Below are 20,561 nucleotides of genomic sequence, written 5' to 3'. Positions count from 1 at the left end.
GGCCTCTTTTCCTAACCTTCAATTATCTCTACATAACGTATTTTATGTTATAAAGAGCAACATCTAATGGCACACAGATGTCTGGGGTGTTCCTCTTTCAACTTTCACAGGAAATATCATGTTATCTAGTTTGTCCTACTGGGTGTGATTTAGAGATGGACACTTAAGTGAATAAATTCTCACATAATAAATCAAATGGCACTTTGTGGAATAAGCATTTGCTTAAATATCATAGCAAATTTCTGTTTCATCCATCAAAAATTCTGTTAGATGTTTGGAAGTATAGTGTAGAAAATTGACAAAGGAAAATGTCCTTCACGAGAGCAATCAGAAACTGCCTATTTTATATGAAATTTTAAAAAGTTCTTCTTACATATATTCAGACTATTTTTCTATGTAGAGCAATACCTGCCTAGCTCAATATTAGCAACAGCAATATCATTCACTGCATTTTATATAGAAATGAGATATTCAGAATTACTTTACTGGTGTCCTTCATAATGGCCAGTCAGGAGGAACAATTTTTGAAAGGAAAACAATAGTGATGAGCTGTATGCTAAAATAAAGCCAAGTCATGATACACACTTGAAAGTAAATCAGGAAGCCTATAACTGCGGATTATGTCTGGCAAGAACAAAGAATGTTTATCTACAGGAAATATGCATGTGTAAATCTTGTAACAATTCTGGTTAGAAAGCTAATAAAAGTAACAACAGTTAAACAACCTCATCTAAAAATTAGGAATAGAGATGACTTGCAGCCAATTAAATATGTATTAGATAACTCTTGGGGCATTCATTAGCCAAGGCTTAGGAATAGGGGCAGCTAGAGACCAATAGCGTGCATAAGAGCACCAGCGTGCCTACCGTCCCTGTCCTAATGTTCCCTTTAGTAGTATTCATTTTATGTATTTAATTCATGCTTATACTTATATATATATATATTATTTAATATGTATTTGACAAAATAAATAAATAAATAGAACAAATTGTAGAATTATTACTAAAATGTTTATTAGATGATATTTCTCATTATCTCCCCTTGTCTTGCCTTCTCTTTTAATGAAAATGTATAAAACTTTCTTAATCCTTTGTTTTTGGCGGTTGGCATTTTGGCCAGGAGCCCTTTTACTTGGAGTACTCCAATAAAAAACAATCAGAAAACCTGCACCTCGTGTCTGGTGTCCATCATTGGCTTTGGCACCAGGCTCAGACTCAAGTTGGGGATAGCAATAGCACTTAGACTTATACAGCCCTCTAACTATGTCTTCTTTTTGTAATATCTCATAATATTTCTGCTAAGTGGTACATATGATGCTGCTTAAGACATAAGAGCACAGTTTGCTTTAATTGTTATCCAGAACACAATTAAAAAGGGGATTTGTATTGCATGAAATTGTATCTGTATGCATGGTTGAATTTGCATCTGTTATATATATTGTGCTGTTACCTGAGAAGAATTAAATGTATATTTTAAAACATTTTTATAGAAAGTGAAAATTTTTCTTCCTGGTTTTCTCACTAGGTGTCAAGATGAATGCCCAATTGGAACTTTTGGAATACAGTGTGCAGAGATCTGCCAATGCATGAATGGTGGAAAATGCTACCATATTAGCGGAGAATGTCTTTGTGAGCCAGGATATACCGGAGTACACTGTGAAACAAGGCTATGTGCTGAAATAGTCTATGGTCTTAAATGCGACAAAAGGTGTCCCTGTCATTTGCCAAATACTCAGAGGTACTTTAGATATTTCTGTTATATCCGTGTGGAATCAACTTTTGTTTGCCAATTAGTCTTGGGCAAATTTTTTAGTAGTTTTTTTTAATAATGCTCTTATAGTATCGCTAAACTATTGTGACAAATCACTAATGCAGGCAAACTTATATTGCCACAGCAATAACATATCACCATGAATCACTACTGAGAATATGACAGGAAATACTGTATAAAAATCTAGGAAGGATTCATTTTTCAGATATCCCGATATTGTAGTTAAAGCTGTTCACAAGGATTAAAATCTATAAATGCTAATACCTAAAAAAAAAAAATCTTGATTTTTGCTATGTGTTTCTTGTAGGAAAACGATACCGTGTTAAGAATGTAGGTTTCATTTTTCATGGCCTACTAATAAAAACAAAGCCACAGTTTATTTGCTTTTCCTGACAGAGCTTTGGAAGCTATTACAGGTTGTCCTCAATCTACGACCACAACTGAGCCCAACACAATTGTTTATTTTATTTATTTATTTATTTATTTATTTCATCAAGCATATATTAAATAACAGATATAAGTATAGACATAACTATGAATTCATGAAATGGATACGAATAAAAGGGGACATTAGGACAGGGATGGTAGGCACATTGGTGTGCTTATGCATGCCCCTTACAGACCTCTTAGGAATGGGGTGAGGTCAACAGTAGACAGTCTAAGGTTAAAGATTTGGGGGTTTGGGGAAGAAACCACAGAGTCAGGTAGTGCATTCCAGGCATTGACCGCTCTGTTACTGAAGTCTATTGTTTGCTAGTGTATTGTTGTGGTTGAAGCTGAAGTAGTCATTGACAGGTAGGACATTGTAGCAGATAATTTTATGTACTACACTTAGGTCAGAATGAAGGCGGCTTAGTTCTAAGTTGTTTAAGCCTGAAATTTCAAGTCTGGTGGCATAAGGTATTCTATTGCAGGTAGAGGAGTAGAGAACTCTTCTCGTGAAACATCTCTGGACTCTCTCAATTGTATTAATGTCCGATATGCAGTGCGGGTTCCAGACAGATGAGCTGTATTCGAAAATTGTTTTGTATGCTCTAGTTAGTAGTACAATATCACCAGAGAAGAATCTATGCAAGATTAGGTTAACAACTTTTAATGCCTTTTTGGCAATGCTGTTACAGTGAGCTCTGACATTTAGATCATTTGAGATGAGTACTCCAAGGTCCTTGACGTAGTTGTATTCGCCCAGCTTGTATTTTGTGTTTTGATTTTTTTTGCCAATGTGTAAGACAGAGCATTTGTTGGTTGAGATTTGGAGTTGCCAATTGTTTGACCATTCTGATAGATAGTTAAGGTCTTTTTGTAGGGTAGCAGTATTGTCATGGTGTTGAATAGTTTTACATCATCAGCAAAGAGAACGCTGTTGCTTATAATATGGTCAAAAAGGTCATTTATGTAAAATATAAAGAGTGTGGGTCCTAAAACGCTTCTGCTGTTAACAGGTGCAGGGTTTGATAGGGCATTCCCTATTTTGACTACTTGTTGCCTATTTGATTGGAACACAGCTATCCACTTATTCAGGGATCCAGAAATGCTATAAGATTTTAGTCATGTACTACTGAAGTCTATATAAATTGCATCTATTGCTTTATCCTGGTCAAATTGTGATGCCCATATGATACATATATCATATATGTATCATAGATATTATATATATATGTATGTATGTATATACGTACGTAAGAATGTACGTATCATACAGAGGTGGGTTTCAGCAGGTTCTGACCAGTTCTGGAGAACTGGTAGTGGAAATTTTGAGTAGTTTGGAGAACTGGTAGTAAAAATTCTGACTGTCCCCACCCCCATCTATCCTCTGCCTCCCAAGTCCCAGTTGATCGGAAGAAAATAGGGATCTTGCAGTAACCTTCCCCTGGATTGGGGAGGTAATGGAGATTTTACAGTATCTTTCCCCTGCCACATCTACCAAGCCACATCACCAAGCCATGCTGTGCCCACCAAGCCACACCCACAGAACCGGTAGTAAATTTTTTTGAAATCCACCACTGGTATCATATATATATATATATATATATATATATATATATATATATATATATATATATATATATATATATATATATATATATATATATATATATATATATATATATATATATAGGTCTTTCTCCGTGTAAAATTGGAAGTGTCTTGGCGGCGTTTCAAGAAGTCTCATTCGTCATCTTCAGGCTTCAGCCGTGCTTCTGGGAGCAATGTGTGATCGCAGCTATTTCTTCCTTTTAACTGCTACTGGGGGTTTGAACTGATTGGGTGGGAGCTTGGCTGTGCTCTGATTGGCTGGGGGTTTTTCTGTGCTCTGATTGGCTGGGGGTGTGTCCTGTGTTGGTGGGGGCTTGGTTGTGCTCAGTCTAAGCTGCAACATTAGCCACTTCAAACCCCTCCAATCCATACATGCAGCAGACTGACACCCACTACGAAGATGTAGCACGACCACGAACACGAAGCCAAACAGCAGCAGTGCAGCTCACCAGCTCAAATCCCCCTGCAGCACAGATTAGACTGAGCACAACCAACCCCCCACCAACACAGGACACACCCCCAGCCAATCAGAGCACAGAAAAACCCCCATCCAATCAGAGCACAGCCAAGCTCCCACCCAATCAGTTCAAACCCCCACTAGCAGTTAAAGGAAGAAATAGCTGCGATCACATTGCTCCCAGAAGCACGAAGCTGAAGCCTGAAGATGACGAATGAGACTTCTTGAAACGTCGCCAAGACACTTCCAATTTTACACGGAGAAAACCGAACAACCAAAGACCTATATACAAACACCGTGAAAACCTCAGAAAACAAATATATATATATATATATATGTATGTATGTATGTATGTATGTATGTATGTATGTATAATATATATATATATATCCCCGTATGTATGTATGTATGTATGTATGTATAATATATATATATATATATATATATATATATATATATATATATATATATATATATATGCAGGTCTTGGCATATTTGGGTCTTTTCCCGTGTAAGGTTGAGAGTATCTTGGCGACATTTCGACAAGGTCTCACTCATTATCTTCAGGCTGGTACTTTCAGCTTCATGCTTCTGTGAGCAAAGCGTGGTCGGAGCTGCCGTCTCTCTATAAATACTGGTGGGGAGGTTGCTGTGAGCAGTTTGGTTGGCTGTGTGGTTGCATCTTGATTGGTAGATGGAGTGGGTGTTTGCAGATTGGTCGGCTGCCACGCAGCATCCTGTGTGGGTGTGGTCCTAGTCTTTTGTTCCTGAGCTTTGGTATTGTGGCGTCTGGAGTTCTGTGATGTGATGTTTTGAGCAGATGGCTGTGATGCAGCATCCTAGGCCCTGGCCTGGCTCTGAGTCCGAGGTCCTGTCATGTGTTCCTGGCATGTGTCAGCTTGCTTTGCATGGGGATCGTAGTGGGGCACAGCAGCCAGTGGTGCCAGCATGGTCTGGCTTCTGGATGGTGGTTATGTTTCGTCTGTGGGATGGGTTTGGGTTTGAATCTGGTGAGGATGATCGGTGGTGGCGTTGCATGTTATCCTGGATCCGGTGTCAATTTTCATGGCTGGGACTCGTTTGTTGACTAAGGCCAGTTTCCAGATGTCTGGTAGACGGGAGGTGTGGGGATGTTTCTCTATTTCGATGGCTTCCATAATTATTCTTTTGTTATAGTGTTCAGTTTTGGAAATTAATTTGGTTCCTTCAAAATCAATTTCATGTCCTGTGGTTTTAAGGTGCTGGAAAAGGAAGGAGTTTTTTTTCTTCTTTTCTGACAGCGTTCTTGTGTTCTGCGATGCGTGCATTTATTCTCCTATTAATTTGTCCAATGTATGTGGCTGGGCAGACTTTGCATGGTATTTCATAGACTCCTTGGTTTTCTAGATGGACCTTGTCTTTGGGGTTTCTTAAGATGTTGGCTATTTTTTGGTCTGTGCAGAAGGCTGTCTTGATGTTGTGTTTGTGGAGAATTTTGCTGATTTTATCTGTAGTGCCTTTGATGTACGGGAGGAGGGCGATGCCGTTGTTTTGTTCTGTGTCTTGGTTCTTCGGCTGGGTGGGCTGGAATGTTTATCAAATATCCTGCAATTAATGTAGACATTAACTTAGAAAATAACTAAATTTGTAGTAGACATTTTAAATTGACAAGAATGTATGGCACAACCTTATATAGCATTTCTGATATTTCAAGGATTAAGTTGATTCATATTCAACACAGCTGTTCATTTATACCACTGAAGGAAAGCTTGTGGGGAAGTCAAGCTAAAAATATTCTGATTCAAATAGAAGCATTTCTTTTAGAAAGTGTTTTTTAAACATTTCTTCCTGTCTGTAACAAATTGAATGGATTTTTCAGTAATACAAGTATAGCAGCATTGCATTGTTATTTTAGAACACAGAAGGGTGAACTTTAATTGATATTACAGATATTTAGCTAATAGTGTAAGTGGAAAAATTGTATGTGTTTATGTTTGTATGTGCATGCGAGCACAAACAGCAAAAATGTCAGAATCAATGCCAAAAATTAATACTGCAGATATATTAAAGTTAAAGTTATGATACTCAAATTCTGATTTTTATAATCAAGGAGGCTTTTTTCTTATATATATCAACAAAGTAAACACACCAACGTTAGGCCTAGGATGTGAAAATATTTCAAAAAACTGATCAGCATGAGTGTATTGTGGCTATACCTGGAGAAATGTAAACACTAATGCCCTGACAGTCTGTGCATTTCACATTTCTCTATCAATAATTGATTAAATATAGCTGCACTTTGTCTTCATGTAATCTACTTTCCCAAGATTTGTTCTAAAAAGAGTTATGTATTTATATCATTCTTCAAACTCTGTGCAACCTAAGCACCGCCAGTTAAAGTAACTACCCTAAAAGCATTCAAGTATTTTAATTTCCTATATTTAATCGTGGATTTTGATGTATAATTTTGAACTCAATCAGTGTATATGTGTGCACCACATACTTATCGTATACTAGGAAAATAGGTATACAAATATTAATGTGATTTGGCCTCAGTTCCATTGCATGTGGATTCCATTGCTCTCTCTCCCTCACACATGTACACACACACACAAAACATGAAGAGAAAATGAGGTAGAAAGCAGTATTCTAAAATGATTACACGTGCTGTTCCTTTATTGATTTTATGCTATGATATTGCCCATGGTTACCATGAGCAGCTGTAGGACACTCTGATCATTGCATGATTCACCTTGTACCTGCTTACAGGCAAAGACTTAAAACCACAAAATCAACAATTAAATCAGTGAAAACTTGAACTGAGGAGGCAACATTAAAGCTATAGGCTTGCTTTGACTGCACTGATTGGAATATTTTTGAAGATACCTCTGCAGACTTGGATGAACTCACAGATACTGTAACATCATATGTCAGCTTTTATGAAGACCTATGTGTACCGACCAGGAACTTGTGAATATACAGTGACAACAAACCTTCGTTCACAACTGAACTGAAGCAGCTATGTGGTTCCAAAGGGGAAACTTACAGAAAGGTGATAAAATGCTATACAATCAGGCCAGAAATGTATTAACAAGGGAGATCAGAGCAGCAAAAAGAGGCTACTCTGAAAAGCTAAAGAATCAGTTCTCAACAAATGAAGCAGCAAACATGTGGAAAACTCTTAAAAATATCAATGGCTATGGCAAACCTCCTTCCCAGGCTGAAGGAATTTTTTTACTGCAGGTTTGAAAGGAAACTACAGCCACCTATCTCTACAACCCCCATCTCAGACACACCAACAACAGTCAAGCCACCTACAACTGACCCCATCCCATTGGGTTCACAACCCCTAGTGATCACAGAAAAGGAATTGCAAGACCTATTTCACAGACAAAAGCCAGGAAAAACTCCAGGCCCAGACAAGATAACTCCTTCTTGCTTAAAAGTCTGTGCTGACCAATTGGCCCCCATCTTCACCCATATCTTCAATAAATTACTAGAGATGTGCTATGTTCCTTCTTGCTTCAAATGCTCTACTATCATCCCAGTGCCGAAGAAGCCCACCATCAAGGAATTGAATGATTACAGACCAGTTGCTCTAACATCTGTAGTCATGAAAACTTTTGAAAGGCTAGTGCTGTCCAACTTGTAAACCATCACGGATCCGCTGTTAGATCCCTTGCAATTTGCATACCAAGCAAATAGATCAACAGATGATGCTGTTAATATGGCTCTGTACTACATCCTACAACATCTTGAATCTCCAAAGACTTACACAAGGGTCCTCTTTGTAGACTTTAGTCAGCATTCAATACCATCATTTCAGACACTGTTCTAACTAAGCTAAACCAGCTACAGGTACCTGAACATACTTGTATGTGGATCATAAGCTTCCTAACAAACAGGAATCAGCAGGTAAAGCTAAGTAGAATCACATCAGATACCTGTACAATTAGCACAGGTATTTGATGTGATTATCCCCCCCCCCATGTGCTCTCCTCACTTCACTTCTCTCTGTATACCAATGACTGCATCTGTAACGATCCATCTGTTAAACTACTGAAGTTCGCAGATGACACAACAGTGATCGGTCTCATTCAAGACAATGCTGAATCCTCATACAGACGGAAGGTTGAACAACTAGCCTTGTTGTGCAACTGGAATAATCTGGAACTGAACACACTCAAAACTGTAGAAATGGTGGTAGACTTTAGGAGAAACCCTTCCATACTTCCACCTCTTACAATACTAGACAACAAAGTATCAACAGTAGAGACCTTCAAATTTCTAGGTTCTACCATATCACAAGATCTAAAATGGACAGCTAACATCAAAAATGTCATCAGAAAAACACAATAAAGAATGTTCTTTTTGCGCCAACTCAGAAAGCTCCAATTGCCAAAGGAGCTGCTGATACAGTTCTACAGAAGAATTATTGAGTCTGTCATCTGAACCTCTATAACTGTCTGGTTTGGTTCTGCAACACAGACTTCAGAAGATAATTAGAAAAAACAGAAAAAAACAGAAAAAGCAATTGCTACCAACCTGCCTTCCATTGATGACCTGTATACTTCACGTGTCAAAAAGAGGGTTGTGAAAATATTAACTAAATATGCACTACTATTAATCTTCTCATTGTTCCCATCACCCATCTCCTTCCACTTATGACTGTATGACTGTAACTTTGTTGTTTGTATCCTTACGATTTATATTGATATTGATTGTTTCCTGATTGCTTATTTGTACCCTATGACTATCATTAGGTGTTGTACCTTATGATTCTTGATGAAGGTATCTTTTCTTTTATGTACATTGAGGCCATATGCACCAAGACAAATTCCATGTGTGTCCAGTCACACTTGGCCAATAAAAAATTCTATTCTATTCTATTCTATTCTATTCTATTCTATTCTATTCTATTCTATTCTATTCTATTCTATTCTATCCTATTCTATAATAACTTCCTGAAGTACAATAATTCATTATGATTTATTTCCAAAGTTCTGTCAGGTGTTACCATATAATGTCTCATTAATCTAAAATAATACAGATGTTTTCCTTATTTTTAAAGCAAAAATAAAAAAAAATATTAAGAATAAAAAGCATGATTCTGAAGCCCATGTGGGCTACTCTTGAAAACACTTCCAAGCATCCTCTGCTTTTTTTCTTCAGAAAGAGAAGATAAAGGGTGATTGAATCAAGCTCCTTAAGAGCCAATTCCCTGTTAAAAGCACCTTTAAGTGCTGGCTCCAGGGAAGAGTTTTTCAAAGCACTTCTGCCTGGGAGCAACCTAACATTTACCGAAGTGACACATAGGTTTTAGTCCTGGGTCAGTGACATCATCTCTTGTGTTGAAATGGTGCTTGGGAAATATCTGGCCTTGACCCAGTTGAATTCCTCTGGGTTAGAGCATGACTAAAAAGAGAATAAGTGGCAAAATCCTATTCTATTAGTGAAGTATTATTGTCCCAACTAGTAGTCAGAATTTGCTTAAATTTCTGACTGGAACCTAAAATACACTTTGTCAATAGATACTAATTATTAGAGATATAACTTCTCTACAAAATATGAACGAGAGCAACATTCCCCAACTGAGATTAGATGAAGGTTTTGGGAGCTGGATTGCTTCATTGGGTTTGCATAATGTGTGTCTAATATGCCACAAGGCCACAATGACAGTTGATACAAATGTATTTTAAATAATAACAATAGCAATAAATTATAATTTGGCCTTTTCTTCTAAAACATTTGAAACACAGACGAAGAAGAGAAACCATGCCCTTTTGATTTTCTATATGTTTGTTTGACAACATGTTTTACACACAAACAGATGTGTTTCTTTCATAAGAAAAGTGATATCTTGGGGATTGATTGACTGCAGTTCAATAATAGGGATAAAGAACAGCTCACTGTAAAGAATTACACTGGCAAAATGAGTTAGGGGCATTGAAAAGAGGCATTTAAAAAAACACACAGAAAAGACATCGTTCATTTAATATGTCTTGACTTGAGTACATTTCCCCCCCTTTCGGAATCCCTTAGGGAATATTACTTCAATCAGTGATCAGTCATCTTTAAACAGGCTGCCTATTGTAAATATAATTGATCTGGATATTAAGGCTTCCCTTTGGTGAGAGTTAAGCTAAGTGCTTTTCCTGCCAGAGGACCACAGAACTGTCCTTGTGTTTACTGTCTTGGCACATACATTTTAGCACAGCTGATGGTTCCATTTGTTGCAAAATAACAGCTGTGTGGTTGCACATTGAATAAAACTGCTGTTTTCAGGTAGGAACAGATGGCCCGACACCAGGTATGGAAGTTAAAATATCAACATTCTTGAAGGCTATAAGAGTGCCCTTGACCTTTCCCCTGTAAAGCAATTTGGCACTGCTTCTAAGTAAAAAAAATATAAAACTTGCATACTAAACACCTACTGGAATTTAAATGAAAGCTCATAGGTTCGTGCAAGGTCAAATTATGTATCTGTTAATTAGAATTTGGTTTAGATTTTATGGAAAATGAATAAATTTTGGAGAATAGTTACAAGGTTGCAGCTAGCATAAAGTGGGTGATTAAACCTTGTTTATTGCAGTCTTGACAAGAATACATTCCTTGAAGCTATTATTTTTCTTAAGAAATCTACTGTATGGTATAGTTAATAAAAGGTTGGCCCAGGTTCAGGAAACCAATTTTGAAATCCATCCTTAACTTTGGAAGCATCCTGAGAAACTTCAGGCTCGTCACATGCCTCACATGGATTTTTGTGGGGAAAACATGAACAAGGGAGTTCTATAATTGTTGTTTCAAAGAAAGGTGGGATAGAAATACATACATACATTTAACTTAAACACTAATTTTCCTGAATATTGGGGAGAGGTCACTCATAAAGATAATCTAATAATGTATTTCAATAGGGTTTCATTTTTATTATTATTTTAAACAATCAGAATACAACATTATGTTCCTAATCTTCATGGTAGCCCATTCCAAGGTAATGAAATATTGAATCAGTGAGTTTGCATTTGATTTTATAGGATATAACTATAAGTAGTCCTCGACTTACAACAGAATATTTAGTGACTGTTCAAAGTTACAATGGCACTGAAAAAAGTGACTTATGATCATTTTTCACATTTACGACCACTGCAACATCCCCATGGTCACATGATCAAAATTCAGATCTTTGGCAACTGGTTCATATTTATGATTGTTGCAGTGTCCCAGGGTCATGCGATCAGTTTTTGCAACCTTCTGACAAGCAAAGTCAATAGGGAGGCCAGATTCACCTAATAACCATGCTATTAACTTAATAAATGCAATGATTCACTTAACAACTCTGGCAGGAAAAGTTGTAAAATGGGGCAAACTCACTTAACAAATGTTTCACTTAGCAACATAAATTTTGGGCTCAACTGTCATCATAAATTGAGGATTCCCTGTACATATTTGGCTAATACCTGCCATATTTCATCCGAAAACTTAATCATAAATGTATTTATAATAATATCTAAGCAGTAGATTTTCTCAGCACTGATTTTGTTTTAAAACATAAAATATGTCAGTGCTATTATTATTAGTAGAGTATTAATACTGTAGTAAATTAATATTAGACTGCACGGTCCTCTAATTCCACCCACTCCTTGTGCCCAAATCAGGGCATTTTTCTAAATAACTTCTTTGTGTGAAATCCTTTATATAATGCGTCCATTTTTCTTCATTGGGCTCTTGGTATCATATTCTCTCCAAATGCTTTATCCATCATTCCTTTTTGGCAGCTGCCACCCAATGTCTGGAGAGTGCTTTTGCAAGCCTGGCTGGTCTGGTCTCTCTTGTAATGAAAGCTGTTCCCCAGGATTCTATGGTGAATCTTGTCAACAAATCTGCAATTGCCGAAATGGTGCTGACTGTGACAGTGTGACTGGAAAATGCATTTGTGCTCCAGGATTTAAGGTAAATAGTTCTGATTGTTATTTCATTGGTTGTCTGCCTTTGAAGATAGAAGCAACTTCTATAGTCCCTCCTGGGATTATGACATTCCATCAGAAGAGGTGCTTCAAAACACACAGGAGTGCAGCTAAGGCATCTTCGTTTCAATAAAAGAGAATATATGGAGCTCAGGGTTGAATTGTGGAATTCTTGATGTTCTCTTTTTATCTTTATCTGTATCTTCTCTTTTTATGTACACTGAGAGCATATGCACCAAAGACAAATTCCTTGTGTGTCCAATCACACTAGGCCAAGAAAAAATTCTTCCTTCCTTCCTTCCTTCCTTCCTTCCTTCCTTCCTTCCTTCCTTCCTTCCTTCCTTCCTTCCTTCCTTCCTTCCTTCCTTCCTTCCTCTCCTTCCTATCTATCTATCTATCTATCTATCTATCTATCTATCTATCTATCTATCTATCTATCTATCTATCTATCTATCTATCTTCCTTCCTTCCTTCCTTCCTTCCTTCCTTCCTTCCTACCTACCTACCTTTCTATCTATCTATCTATCTATCTTTTTGTCTTCCTTCCTTCCTTCTTCTTCTTCTTCTTCTTCCTTCCTTCCTTCCTTCCTTCCTTCCTTCCTTCCTTCCTATCTATCTATCTATCTATCTATCTATCTATCTATCTATCTATCTATCTATCTATCTATCTATCTATCTCTGAGCCTTGGTGGTGATTGCTTGCAGCCATTTCATTACCCAACTAAGTACTATCATCTTTCAGATGTTTCATTACCCAACTAGGGAACACATTACACTGATATGGTTATATATATTTTTTCATTTAAAGATCTAATTAAATCATTTTCCTTAACATTGCATTTTTCTTATCTTTTCTCAAATGCGGTCTAGGGTTCTGATTGTTCTATTCCTTGTCCTGTTGGAACATACGGAATAAACTGTTCATCTATATGTAACTGTAAAAATGAGGCTGTTTGTTCCCCAGTGGATGGTTCCTGTGTCTGCAAAGCTGGTAAGTGACCTAACTTACATTTTGGTACTATGAAATTCATATTAAACATTTTAATAAAACATATTAACATAACGTAACAACAGAGTTGGAAGGGACCTTGGAGGCCTTCTAGTCCAACCCCCTGCCCAGGCAGGAAACCATCTCAGTCAGATGGTTATCCAACATTTTCTTAAAAATTTCCAGTGTTGGAGCATTCACAACTTCTGCAGGCAAGTCGTTCCACTTATTAATTGTTCTGGAACGACTTGCCTTCAGAAGTTATATATAATATATTAAATACTTTTAAAGGAATGACGACCATAAACTACACCGTGCTGCTACTTCCGGCACTCTCAAAATTAACTTTCACATTTTAATTCTGTGCATTCCACTGCAGGTTCCTTCCTCTTGATCATTCCAAAATCTTTTTTAAAAAATGTTCGTCAAGATCCCTGTGTGTTTTCTCTGCCTTTTAATAATATTTATTCCTTAATCTCTTTGGCTACCTATTTTGCAATTAGCTTTCTCTCGATATAGTTTCTACTGTTTGCATCATCCTGGCATACATTTTTCTCATGCATATCAGTTATTCTATTTCCATTCCTCTTTTCATCATTTCTTTGATGTCCACTTCTTCCATAACATCCATTCTTGACACTGCCAAATAATCCCAGATTTAGAACACCTCATCACTTCTATATACTTGGCTATTTTTTCCCAAGTCTTTCTTAGTAAACATTTAAATCATTTATGCTGTTGATCCATTCCCTATTTTTGTAAATGTATGAATAGATTTAAGCTTAAAGTACATATTTGAAACAAGCATATTTTTAAATACTAACCAGGGGTGATATTCACTAACTTTGCTACTGGTTCACAAATGTGAGCGTGCACACTTGCTTTGCATGCACGTGCCACCTTGGCGCATGTGCAGAGCCTTCCGTGCATGTGCAGCACGTCAAAAATGGGATGTGATGACGTCCGGGCGGGTGGGAGGCAGAGCCTCCTGCAGCCGCCACTACTAGTTTTTCCTAACCGGATAGAACCAGCTGAATACCACCACTGATTATCACTCATCTATGAATGACCCAACCACTTTTTCTGTATTTTGCCATTTTATTCCATTCCCTACTCCTATATTCATGATGTCTAATAGAATCTTATTAATTTATTGAATATATACTGTATCCATCCATGATTCCAGGTATCTCACAATAAAAAAAGTATAAAAACAACAATGCTGCAATGTTCTATTAACACATCAGCCCCAATGCCTCAGAAGTAATTTGATCTTTCTGGAAGACTAACACAATCAGAACTATTTGGATCTTAAGGGAAGCTACTTGATGAGGCAAGCTCGGCAATAAAGAATGCACACTTCCTGTGTTTCACAAAAGAAGACCCCCCGAGTATAACCCCTTGATCACAAGTTTCACAATTTTTCTCAAACTAATCTCTGTTTTTTTATTGCCACCAGTCACTGTGAAATATCACAAGTATTACTCACCTATAGATTCCTACCTACATGCCATATAACAACCTAAATGATACCAATCTTTACTTTCTGGCATATGTGCTATCAATTTTGTTCATAACTAAACCCATATCTTCACTTTGTGCATGTATTCATCAATGCTCAAGATCAGAATTTTATCCAGAATGATTAAATTGTTTCTCTTTTTTTCAGTTGTAAATGCACAGATAACATTTCCATTTACTTTTGCATTTTTCATTTTATTTCAGTTCACTCTTTTTACTGCTTACCATGTTTATCACCTAAATGGATGCATAGATATTGTCCATCATAGCTTTGGTCAGTTGAAGCCTTTGTATAACTCTTCTGTTTAGTAAAAGATAGAGATGGAATAAGTTGAAATCAATTGCAATTTTATGCACGCCAGCTGCAAATTCTCTGTTAATTATTAGGATAATAGCATTCAGTTGTTGATATATTTTGGCCACTCTGGTGCAAGCATAAATAAAGACCAGTTTTACCTAAAAGGAACTCATACTATATTAGGTCAATAGACTATTGCTGCATTCCACCAAGTAAAAGGAATATGCAATGTAGTACCCTATTCCCAGGATTCTGAGCGGATGGCATTTAATTCAGTTTGGTAATTCCTTTAGGTTTTTCAGTTCAAGGTTCAGTTTAAAGGTATGATTCCATTGATTGGAACTTTATTCAGCTGTACAAATTAGCAGACCTCAGTTCCAAAGAATTAAGGAAGAGTGAAAAGGAAACAAACAATTCCTTCCATCATTTGTATTCTATCCCCTTTCAAAAGTATATCTGCCTTTAGTCTTCTAAAAAATATTCATCTTCTAAGTTTTAGACATTTCTTTAACTTTCATTTGTAGAGCTATTGCTCATCAACAACAATATTTTTACAACTTCTTGCTTTAAATTGCTTAATGACATTTGTAATATCAATACCTGCATCTTGTGAAGTCAGTTGCAACTTATGTAGTTGCAGCTCACAAAAGCTTATGGATTTTAATAACAATGGCTAGGTGGAAAAGATGCTGCTTGACTCCTGATTTTTTTGCAGCCATAGACCAACACAGCCATCCTCCTATAATTCTGCCAAGTGAATAATATATGTAAAAATATATATTCTTATTCAAAACCTGAAAAAAGTCCTTATCAGTTCTCAGCTGTTCTTATCAAATAAGATCCTAGAACTTTATACTGAAAAGAGGCATTTTCTTTTTACTGTGTCAGGTTGGCACGGAGTGGACTGCTCTATAAATTGTCCTAGTGGGACATGGGGTCTTGGCTGTAATTTAACATGTCAGTGCCTTAATGGAGGAGCATGCAATATTCTGGATGGAACCTGCACCTGTGCTCCAGGTTGGAGAGGAGAAAAATGTGAATACCCCTGTCAGGTAATATAGCAGATTCCACTCAAAACTTCATTTGGAGATTGTAATAATACAATGCCTTGATAAATGTGTTGAATATTACAATATTAGATGCTGTATTTTTAACTAAAACATGTCCATATTATCAGAGATATTGCAGTATGTAAACTAACAGTTTGTCCATATAACCTATTAACTATGGCATAAGGATGTTATCCCATCCCTTTTAGAGGACATATCTTCAGGGCACAGCTTTTGATTCATCCTTAGTCTATCATCATATTGATACTTCAAATTTGTTCTTTGATATTCCAGTTTGAAGTAATTTTTCCATGTCTTCCTACACTCACCTTGAAGTATAAACAATGTAGAACAGTGGTCACCAATTGGTGGTCCGTGAGAAAATTTTGGTGGTCCCCAGAAAAATTATTTGCATTTTTTATATTGCACTAAATCAGGGGTCCTCAAACTATGGTCCCTGGGCTGGATACATGCAATGAATGGTTGTTAGAGAGTCTCTCCCTTTGGGATCTTTTTGTGTGGGTTGGAGGGGGGCAGAAATTCCTACTGGAAGGAAGCTAGAATGAAGTGCCGCTGGTGGCGAAGAACCAGAGGGCCTTGTTCCAGTGGGACTGTCTCATGGCCTGGAACTGGCTGGCCATCTCAGCCCGCTGAGCCTCCAGGTGCTGGTACCTGGCCTTGCACTCCTGCAGGTCTTTCTTCTGCTTGGAAAGCCTATGCTCGTGGACCTCAGTGAGGTGCTTCTGCTGAGCCTCCTTCTTGGTCAGATCCAATTTGAACTGAGCCAGCTGTTTTGCCAACACTTTCTCATGGTAGCTGCTTAGCTCCAACAACTGCTTCCTGTTGGGGCCCTAAGGAGCCCAGGGAGGCAAGGAGTGGCTGGGAGGGGAGGGGCGAATAGAGGCTGGTAAGGCGCCCCTCCACGTGAGTGACATCAGGTTGGCCACACCCACCCAGTCACATGACAACCTAGCCACCCCCATCCAGCCGGTCATTAGGCAGATCATATTAGTGGTCTGCATGATTTAAAATTATGAATTTAGTGGTCCCTGAGGTCCGAAAGGTTGGTGACCCCTGATGCAGAACACCTCATTCATGAGCTCGGTGTTAACGCTATTTGGGAATGAATGAAGAAAGAAATATGTTTCATTCACAAATCGAATCTCTTATTAGGTCAATAATGTAAGGCTTGCATGTTAACTGCACTAAAATAAATTTCACATCATTTCATTTTCTTCCTGGCAGGATGGCATGTATGGCCTGGACTGTTCAGAGCGCTGTGACTGCAGTCATGCAGATGGATGTCATCCAGTAACAGGTTATTGCCGTTGCCTCCCAGGGTGGTCAGGTAAATTTGAAATTGTTGCAACAATAGGACAGTGCCATCCAAATTTTGATTCGGCTTAGCTACCCTTGGGTAAATTAATAGCATTTTGATCAATATATGAAAGTTTTAGGATAGATTATCTTTTAATCACAATGAGTCCAAATATATGTGGTGCAATTCAGATTAATTGCATAAACCAGGGGTCTCCAACCTTGGCAACTTTAAGCCTGGCGGACTTCAACTCCCAGAATCGATTCTGGGAGTTGAAGTCCGCCAGGCTTAAAGTTGCCAAGATTGGAGACCCCTGGCATAAACCTTTCTCAGAAAATGAACATCTGGAGATAAGAGTAATTCTCTGGAATGGAATAAATTTATCTAAGTAATTGTAGGCCTTTAACCTATCATGACAGAATCCCTTTGATTGATTTTGTGCCATCAAGTTGCTTTCGACTCCTAGCTTTCAAAACCTATTTTTTCTCCATAATATAAGTCACAGACAAAACTTTTTTCTTTGCAACAATGTAATATTTGAAAGGCATATACAAAATGTTGTAAATTACTTCATATGTTTCTGAATAGTATACAGATGAGCATCTGTATTAATAGGCTACTGCATACTGCAGTGGCTGGAGTTTTGAAATTTCATTGCTTCCATTCTTGTAAGAATACAAAATATTAAAAATATCCTGGTAGAGTATTATCTGAAGATTGTCAATCATCCAAGTAGCACTGTCTAAAAATTAAGTCAAGGCAACTGAACTTGTTTTTTGCTGGTTTGAGACATTTCATTCCCCAACATCTCAAACCAACACAAAATAAGTCCAGTTGCCGTGACTCAATTTTTACACAGTGCTACCTGAATGATTGACAATCTTCATCAGCATATTGTCATGCACTTTGGGGAAGAAACCCTGATGTGGCAATAGCCCCAATAATTTTAGGAGTTGGCACATTCTAACAACTGTCTGCCAACTCAGGTTCCCCTAACTTGTTCAGACTGCAAAACGGTTTGGATGGGCAATGAAACATGTCAAACCAAATAAAAAAAAATACAGGCAGTCAACTTTCAGATAATTCTACTTGGATGACTGAGAATCTTCATTGACTGGTAAGGGTATTGTTTGTGTTTCAAGGACATCCATCTCAGTACAACCTGGAAACCCAAATTAAAGATGTCATTGCATTCTCCAGAATCTCCAGCCTCTGTTATATTGTATTCTGGGGACTATGCCTCTGGTACCTAGAGTCAAACTAGAAAGGTATGGCAAGTTGATCAGAAAAAAACTCAGATTAATCAGAAAAAAAAGCATATGGACAAATGTTATATTATAGCTATTGTGATAGGGTTGCTTCCAAATTGTGATTCTTAGATCTATTCTAAGCTTGTTTACTCTAGACATTTAAGATTCATAGTATAGTAGAACGTCTGGTCACAACCATAATTCATTCCATAACTTTAGTCGCAACCCGATTTGGTCGTGGCCCGCACCTAATTTTGGAAATTTGGCGTTCACAAAAAAAACCTTGGCGTGGAAAGGGAAATCGGTCACAAATTTTTTTTGGGGTGTGTGTGAATTTTTTGGTCAGAACACTTGGTCGTGGTCAGAAGTGTTTGTGACCAGAGGTTCTACTATATACCATGTTACTAAAACTGGACCACTCTATTTTTATTAGCAAGTATTTTAAAATATATTTCTATCACCCTCTTGACAGAAAAAATTACTAGAGTTAAATATCTTGATTTAATTGCATGGTTAGAGTATTTAACAAGATAGAAAAAAAAGGCTCATACTGAACTTTATCATAACTAGAAATCTCGCTAGCAGAAAAAAAATCAGTATTATATCTACAAAGTTAATTTTGACAACTCTTCTGATGGTATCCTATAGAGCTGTTTCTGAAAATATGCTTTCCATTTACTGGGTCTCTTAATTAATGTAAATGTGTCATTTCATTATTTTGTTCACATGAATAGATGTTTTTTTTCTTTCTTTCATTTTATTATCTTTCAATTCCATTCATTTTGCTGAAGACTGTCTATTTAGCCACCTTCATCCATTTCCCAAACAAGTTTTTATTTAAACCAAAACCGTTCTTTTTCATGTTTCTTTTAATTTTATTTATGTGTATCTTTGCAAATATTTATCTATATAATTTTTATTTAATTTAATTTCACAATTATTCTCTTTTATGTACTATTGCTCATAGTCTCTTTCCCCTCACTATTCACCCAATCTAGAAATATTTTTTATACTTCTCATTGATATATTTCACATCAGAGAAGCTTCCACATCTTCTTTCTGTTTGTTCATTTTTTAATTAATACTGTTGGGAAATTTCTCTTTTTTCTAATACCTTTGTATACTTTGACTCCTGTTCTACAGTCATTCTGCTTTCTTTTGTCTTTCCTTTTATTTCATGTTCACTTCCAGATATCCTCTCTTGACACTATCAGAATATAGCCTGTTCCACATTCAGACATTTATCACTCACATATCTTTCAGTAATTATCAATTTTTCATCAAAAACAATCAAATTAAATATGCTTTTAGATTTACATTCATTTTCTCATCTATCAATGTAAACCAGGGGTGTCAAACTGGATTTCTTCGAGGTCTGGATCAGCATTGTATTTCTCCTCCGTGTGCTGGCCAGGGAGTGGAGTGGGGGAAGATGGGGCAGATACCTTCTGCAGCATCCTGCTGAACAAAATGGGGCATGTGCCCCCCCTGTTTTCGGGCTAGATGGCCTCCTGCAGTACTTGGCCGGCCAAAACAGGGTGCCCCGTTTTTGGCCTGGACAGGCTCCTGCCACACTTGGCTGGCCAAAACAGGGTGCAGGGGCCACACGAGCCCCCCCCCCCCGGTCCCAGTTTTGGCCTGGCCAGCCTCCTGCAGCACTTGGCTGGCCAAAATGGAGCATGGTGGGCCTCACACAGCCCCCGTGCCCCATTTTGGCTGACAGAGGCACTATGGGCTGGTCCTTTGCTATTTTCAGGCTGGCCCTGCGGACCAGATTTAAGCACCCCGATGTAAACCATGTCAATGAAACAAGGTCCTATCATTTTTTCTGCTCACTCTCTTCTTGTTCCCATCAATCTGTTCCTGTCACTTAGCAGAATCATTTCTCCTCAAATAATATTCATTTAGAATATTGGACAATTTCCCAAAT

General features: G+C 37.5%; 1 protein-coding gene across 4 annotated transcripts in view; it reads left to right on the top strand.

Moving 5' to 3' along the window:
• Positions 1-20,561, top strand: part of MEGF10 (multiple EGF like domains 10) — a 124,661-nt gene that overhangs the window by 68,321 nt on the left and 35,779 nt on the right. For 3 of the 4 annotated variants that reach the window (XM_058166469.1, XM_058166471.1, XM_058166468.1), the window contains exons 9-13: positions 1,525-1,737; positions 12,019-12,193; positions 13,078-13,198; positions 15,903-16,066; positions 17,309-17,411. In XM_058166469.1, the coding sequence (XP_058022452.1) occupies positions 1,525-1,737; positions 12,019-12,193; positions 13,078-13,198; positions 15,903-16,066; positions 17,309-17,411 (776 nt within the window). The remainder of the gene's footprint in view (positions 1-1,524; positions 1,738-12,018; positions 12,194-13,077; positions 13,199-15,902; positions 16,067-17,308; positions 17,412-20,561) is intronic. The other variant, XM_058166470.1, reaches the window with a different exon arrangement.

The sequence above is a fragment of the Ahaetulla prasina genome, chromosome 2 (genome assembly GCF_028640845.1).
Source record: "Ahaetulla prasina isolate Xishuangbanna chromosome 2, ASM2864084v1, whole genome shotgun sequence".
In the NCBI taxonomy this organism is placed as follows: domain Eukaryota; kingdom Metazoa; phylum Chordata; class Lepidosauria; order Squamata; family Colubridae; genus Ahaetulla; species Ahaetulla prasina.
This window is presented reverse-complemented; position numbering and strand designations above follow the sequence as displayed.